The following is a 6,476-nucleotide window of genomic DNA, read 5'->3' as shown; positions in this document are numbered from 1 at the left end:
TCCCGCGCGTCGCCCTCTAACTGCGTCAGCGCCCGCGCCGTGCGTCGGGCGCGCCGGGGACGGAGGCGGGACTTCCGGACGCGCGTAGGCACAACTTCCGGAAGGAGGCGGAAGAGCCTCTAGGCTCCGGGCTCGGGCGTCCCGGGACCGCGGAGGGGCCACCCGGGGTTCGGGAAGGGACCGCCGGGGCCGGCCGGCCGCGCTAGGGGTGTCGGGGCCGCGGGTCTGAGGGATGAGGAGGGGCCATGGCCAGCGACGGGGCCAGGAAGCAGTTCTGGAAGCGCAGCAGCAGCAAAGTCCCGGGCAGGTGGGTGTGACGGGGGAGGCCGGGTCGGGGTCAGGGGTCAGAGGTCAGGTGGGCGCGTAGGCCCGCTGGGCTGCGGGGGCAGTCGGGGGTCTGGGGACGGTGGCCTGGGCTGCGGGAGGACGGCTGGGGACGTGAGGGGCGTCGGGGGCGCAGGGGGCCGAGCGCCGGGTCTGGGAGGCGGTGGCTGCGCGTACGTCGAGGTCGTGTGTCCCGACACGGGCAGGGTCCGGTCCCCCCGGGCGGCGCCGGGGCTCCCCGCGGCGCCGAGAGGGGCCGGCTCGGGTCGCGATGCGAGGACTTGGGTGAGTGCGGGACTGCCCGGGGCGGGCCGTGCTAGCCGGGCGGCGGCCTCTGCGAGGGGGCGTGGCGGCTCGGCCCGCTTGAATGGCCGCCTTGTCCGCGCTGCGCACGGCCGGCCGCGCTCGCCTCGCCGAGGAGTCGCTCCGGGGGCTTTGAGACGCCCGGGGAATTTCCACGAGCCCCACTTTTGGCCTCAGAACCGTCTGCTTTCTTGAGTCAGCAGCAGGGAGCAAGCGACGGAAAGAACAAGCACCACCCGCCCGGAAAGGAAGCGCACGCAGTGGCCTGGGTGCCCCCTGGGAGCTGTCGGGCTCCGAAGTCCTGATCCGCCCGTCGCTGAGCGCTGGCCGGGCCGCAGCGTGAAGACAGCGCGTGGACAGTGCCTGCGAGGAGCCAGCGGCTGGCGATCGGACTGGAGGAAGCAGCCGCCAGGATTCCCAGACGCGGTCACTCTGTTTGGAAACCAGCGTCCGAGTACTGGACGTTAGGAACCCTGGTGTCCGAGTTCCTCCCCCGACCGTTTCTAAGCCCGGCTTGTTCTTAGACCTCGCACAGGGCCCGCACTGGGCGGGCGGCAGAGCTGTGAACTTGGAACTCCTGTGTTCAGCCAGAAACGTCCCATTGTCAGAGATTTGGGAGTTGGTAGCAGTGAGTTACCGGCCACTCAGACACATGACTTCAGAGGGGATGGGCAGAGGCGGCCAGAGGTCCCGCTTCACGCCCGGGGTTGTGCGTGATGGAGGAAGAAAAGAGCTTTCTTCAAAACCAACGTCAGGGTCAAGGTGATGTGAAAATTCTGGCAGGGCGGAGGATGGGAGGTCCCAGCAGTGACAGAGACGTGCACTCCAGAGCATAGACTCTGGGAGAAGCGAGCCACGGGGCAGGAGAGCTTTTGTGTGTTGCCGTTCGGCGTTGAGGTTTTGGTTCCTCCTCAGTCTAAAGAAACTGATTCTTAGCCAGCCGAGCTCCAGGGATAGTCGAGCTGCGGCGTGCAGTTATCGTGGTGAATAACGCTTGGACCCATGGCTGTGCCTCGTGGTAGTTTGTCCTTGTGTTGGGTTCAGTACTGTCCCCCCCCCCCCCCCCCCCCCCGCCCCGTCATGTCCACCTGGAAACCTGTGACCGTGACCTTATTGGGGAATAGCACCGTGGCAGAGGTAATCAAGTTAAAATGAGGTCGTACTGCGTTAGGTGACTGCTCGTCCAGGGACTGATGTCTTTAAAAGAAGAGGGAGATGTGGACACAGACAGAGGTAGGGAAGATGGCATGTGAAGACGGAGGCGGAGGTTGGGGCCGTGCGTTCACACAGAAGCTCTCCTGCCACGTGCGTTCGTAAGGCCAGGAAGGCCAACGGTCCCAGGCAACCAGCGGAAGCCAGAAGGGGCAAGGAGGGGTCGTCCCTGAGGAGTTCAGAGAGAGTATGGCCGTGCCCGCAGCTTGATTTTGGACTCCAAGCCTGCAGAGCTACGGGAGGATCCGTATCTTTCATGGTATGATGGGCACGGGAAGCTCACGTGGGCCCCAGCTTCTGTGAGGTTCTGGGTCACCCGACACAGACTTCCGTTTCCTTCTGATTTTGGCACTCTGCGTGTCTTAAGCGTTTTTGCGTGTTACAGATTGGAATGGAGGCTTGGAGAGCTGCCAGAGGCTGTCCCTGCAGAGAGCAGGGCACAGAGGAGAGGGCGGGCCTGCTGGAAAGGCCTGCCCAGCGGCCTGTGCCCCGCGCCTCCTGCGGTCTGGCCCTGGCGGTGCTGCTGTTCTGGGCTCCAGGAGGGGTTGCGAAGGCCGGCTCTCTCGGCCGTCAGTAGCTCACTTCCTGTGGCGATCGCCGCGTCCTTCGTCCTTCTCTGCACGAGCACAGCGCTGGCGGAGTCCTGGCCCGCTGCCGGCGGCTCTCCCGGCCCTTTCAGTGCGTCCCAGGATCGTCTCGCTCTTGGAGTGTGGACCCGAGCGGAGGGCGAACAGACTCACCGCAGACCACAGAACTGTTAAGGGTCTTTCAACAGCGTAGCCTTTACCAGTTCGTTAGCAATCATTCCCTCATCACATGTCCTCGCGACAATAATGGCAGGTGGTCACTGAGCTCTTACTGTTTGCCCGGCACGATTCTTGGTGGCCTGCAAGTGTGGCAGCTCCCTAGTGTTTCGGAGATCCAAAGCCGCACACTGTCTCACAGCTGACGCTCCCTGAGGCTGGCTCGGGTGAAGGCCCTTGCGTGATTCCTCTGAAATGCCATGTGGAGGAGCATAGGAAGCCCTTCATAACCCGAGCCCTGCCCGATTCTGGAGCCACATCGCCCTCCGTGGTACTGCGTGACTCGCAGGTCCCCTGCTGTCCAGGCTGCGTGATACCGCTGTCCGTTCCGTGCTCTCTGAGCGGCTCAGAATGTTCTTTGCCCCCCTCTCCTCCCCTGTGCCTGGCTTATTTTATTTTTTTAGTTTTCAAAGTCACCTCCAGGGCACCTCCTTGTAAAGCCTAGCGTGTTTTCCCGCCGTCTGAGCCGAAGTCCTGTTTGTGTATCAAACTCCGCATCGTTGGCGTGTGCTCGTTTTCTTCTCCAGACCGTGAGCGCTGTGGGTGTCCGGAGGCGCCTTTCTGCCCTGTGCACTGTTGATGCTGATAAATGGTGATGGTTCGGCCCGCCTTCTGGGTTAACCTGGAGGGAGTAGTGATTTCTTTCTTTCCTTTTTTTTGTTTTTTAAGATTTATTTATTTATTTATTTGACAGACAGAGATCACAAGCAGGCAGAGAGTCAGGCAGGGAGAGAGGAGGAAGCAGGCTCTCCACCGAGCAGAGAGCCCGATGCGGGGCTCGATCCCAGGACCCTGAGACCATGACCTGAGCCGAAGGCAGCGGCTTTAACCCACTGAGCCACCAGGCGCCCCTGGAGGGAGTAGTGATTTGGCCAGGGTCTCCCACAGCGTGAGAGGTGGTCTGGCAATAGCCCCCCACGCTGGCTCTTCGGTCGTCTTCTTGGCGGGAGCTTCCTTAGAAATTCCTCTTCCGGATGAGGCCGGCTCTTTGATACGGTGGAAGCATCTTTGACTTGGTTCTGTGGTCTGGGTTTCAGCCTTTCTTTTTCTACTAATCTCTGTGTGACCGTCCCCACGTTATGTCGGCTTGGGGCCGTGGGCTTCTGCCAGGGTAACCGGAAGAAGCTGGCTTTGTCCTGAGCGGCTGGGATCTCCAGGTGCATATTTATTTGGTCGGGTCTAGTTCTCTTTTTTTTTTTAAAGATTTTATTTATTTATTTGACAGAGAGAAATCACAAGTAGATGGAGAAGCAGGCAGAGAGAGAGAGAGAGAGGGAAGCAGGCTCCCTGCTGAGCAGAAAGCCCGATGCGGGACTCGATCCCAGGACCCTGAGATCATGACCTGAGCCGAAGGCAGCGGCTTAACCCACTGAGCCACCCAGGCGCCCGGGTCTAGTTCTCTTTGATGAGCATGAGAGAAAGCCTCTTGGAGCAGCTTTGAGAATTTGAAAATTTTATTCCTTTGGTAGCTATTTGTTTAACCTGCACTCAGTGCCCATAACAGTTCCAGAGATACACCAGTGAGCAAACAGATCAGAACCAGTGCCCTCACAGAGCTTGCAGTGGCGTGGGAAGGTCAGAGAATAAAGACACGGCTCAGTTAAGAAGAGATCACCCGTGGGGAGGGGGGACCTGTCATCCTGGGATGGAAGCCTCAGACAGAGCCTTGGGAGGGCTGGTCGGAGGCATGTGGCGTGGGCAGGGTTCCTGGTGCCAGGATGGCCAAAGCAGGCCTCCCAGGAGAGGCGCCATCCGAGCAAGCCCTCCGGTGTGGGTCCGCCGGTGGCTGGGGCGGCTCGGCTCTTCCCGCAGGAGGCGGTGTGGCCGGCGGGCCTGGGAAGGGTGACATTTGTGAGTGGGATGGCGGCCAGAAGGGCCCAGATTGGATCCGGCGAGGCCGCGGGTGCTTGGGGTAGAGCCAGAGCGGGGGACAGCTCTCGGTGTTGGGAGAGCGCTTTCAGCTTCCGGCGGGCACAGCCTGAGGCGTCTCCGAGCTGGTGAGACGTCCGCTCCACAGACTGACCAGGCCGCCGTCGCTCATGGGCGGGGGGGAGGCCCTTCGTGCGTCCAGAACATCCTCCGTGTGCCAGGTCCTGTGCTGCAGGCTGAGCCAAGAAGTGTGGCTCTGGGGGGCGCAGGGCTGACGGAGACCCAAGCACGTCTGTATGTGCTTCGAAGGTCAGCACCCGGGGGCGCGGGCCGAAGCATAGGACCCCGCGGCAGTGCGAGGCCGCGCCCTTCCAGCAGAGGTCATGCCTGACCCCAGCCCTGGAGATGCAGAGGGGCAGCCCGTGGAGCAGCGGAGATGCGGGATGGGCGTCAGAGCACGCCTGGCGGGGGTCCCCGGAGCTGCGGAGGAGAAAGGGAGCCGGGGAGCCTTGTGAGAAGACCGGTGGGAGGCGGGCAGGGCTTGGGAGGCCCCAGAAAAGAGCCTTGAGGGGCGCCTGGGTGGCTCAGTGGGTTAAAGCCTCTGCCTTCGGCTCAGGTCATGATCCCAGGGTCCTGGGATCGAGCCCCGCATCGGGCTCTTTGCTCAACAGGGAGCCTGCTTCCTCCCCTCTCTCTCTGCCTGCCTCTCTGCCTACTTGTGATCTCTGTCTGTCTAATAAAATAAATAAAATCTTTAAAAAAAAGAAAAAAAGAAAAAAAGAAAAGAGCCTTGAGAAAGCACTGAAGGGAGGCGCTCGGGCCTGTTCATGGTCCTTGAGGACAGGGTGGATGGCGGAGGGGGGTTGGCTCTGCCTCGGGCTGCGGCTGGAGCGTGGATTCCCTGCGGCCCAGCGTCGGCTGTTGGGGTTGAGGTGACCCGCAGCGTTCTGGCTGGAGGGATGGGGTGTGGTTGCAGAGTCGCGCTCCCCAAAGAGGTCCATGTCCTTATCCCTGGAGCCTAGAACAAGGTCACCTGGCAAAGGAGAGGGAATGTCTGTGGAAAACCTGAGACATTACCTTGTCCTGGGTGACCTGGGTGACCGCGGAGCGAGCGCGGACAAGTGGTCAGGATCTACAGCAGCCACACACTGGTCGGCCGTTGCCAGCTCTGGAAATGGAGGAAGAGACCATGAGCCCTGGGAGGTGTGGTGGCCTCCGGCCCCAGGAGTGACCTTCTGCCTGAAGCTGGCGGGGACCTTGGTCCTACAACCGCAGGAAGCAGAATTCTGTCAACAGCCTGTGGGAGTAGGAAGTGGACTCTCCCCAGTGCATCCGTAAATGAGTGCAGCAATGGCCACACCTGGACTTTAGCCCCCTGAGACCTGTTCTGGACTTCTGACCTCCAGACTTTAAGATGATAAATGGGTGTGTTTGAACTGCTGTATGTGGCAGATTGTTAACAGCAGCCACAAAAAAACCCCTGGGCCGGAGGAGGGTGGTCGGAGAAGCGTGTGGGAGGGGCGTTGGATGGGAGGGGTTGTGGGTGGCCTTCCACACCCGGCCCTGCAAAGTCCTGCCCTTGAATGTGGACCGGGTACTTGCATCTGTCTTCCTGCCCCCCCCCCCCCCACCTCTGCGGAGTGCAGTTAGTCCTGAAGGGCGGGAGCAAAGCTGGAAGGGCTCCACCCATAGCTTGTGTCTTCTTGGGTCCACGAACTAGGCGGAGGCCCTGCCTCTTCTCTCGGGAGCCTGGAGCTGCTGCCCTGACCAGCTCGCTCTTGTTTTTTTTTTTTTTTCTTTTTTAAAGATTTTAGTTATTTGACAGACAGAGATCACAAGCAGGCAGAGAGGCAGGCAGAGAGAGGAGGAAGCAGGCTCCCTGCTGAGCAGAGAGCCCGATGTGGGGCTCGATCCCAGGACCCTGAGATCATGACCTGAGCCGAAAGCAGAGGCTTTAACCCACTG

The 6,476-nt window shown here is 60.9% G+C and overlaps 1 protein-coding gene across 1 annotated transcript in view; it reads left to right on the top strand.

Annotated features, from left to right (window-relative positions):
* The first annotated feature begins 91 nt into the window (after positions 1-91).
* LOC132020224 (TBC1 domain family member 22A-like) overlaps positions 92-6,476 on the top strand; it is a 221,423-nt gene continuing 215,038 nt past the window's right edge. The window contains exon 1 of the mRNA XM_059404436.1: positions 92-307. Within this exon, the coding sequence (XP_059260419.1) occupies positions 246-307 (62 nt within the window). The 5' untranslated portion in view covers positions 92-245. The remainder of the gene's footprint in view (positions 308-6,476) is intronic.

Source organism: Mustela nigripes, chromosome 6 (assembly GCF_022355385.1).
Source record: "Mustela nigripes isolate SB6536 chromosome 6, MUSNIG.SB6536, whole genome shotgun sequence".
Lineage (NCBI taxonomy): Eukaryota > Metazoa > Chordata > Mammalia > Carnivora > Mustelidae > Mustela > Mustela nigripes.
This window is presented reverse-complemented; position numbering and strand designations above follow the sequence as displayed.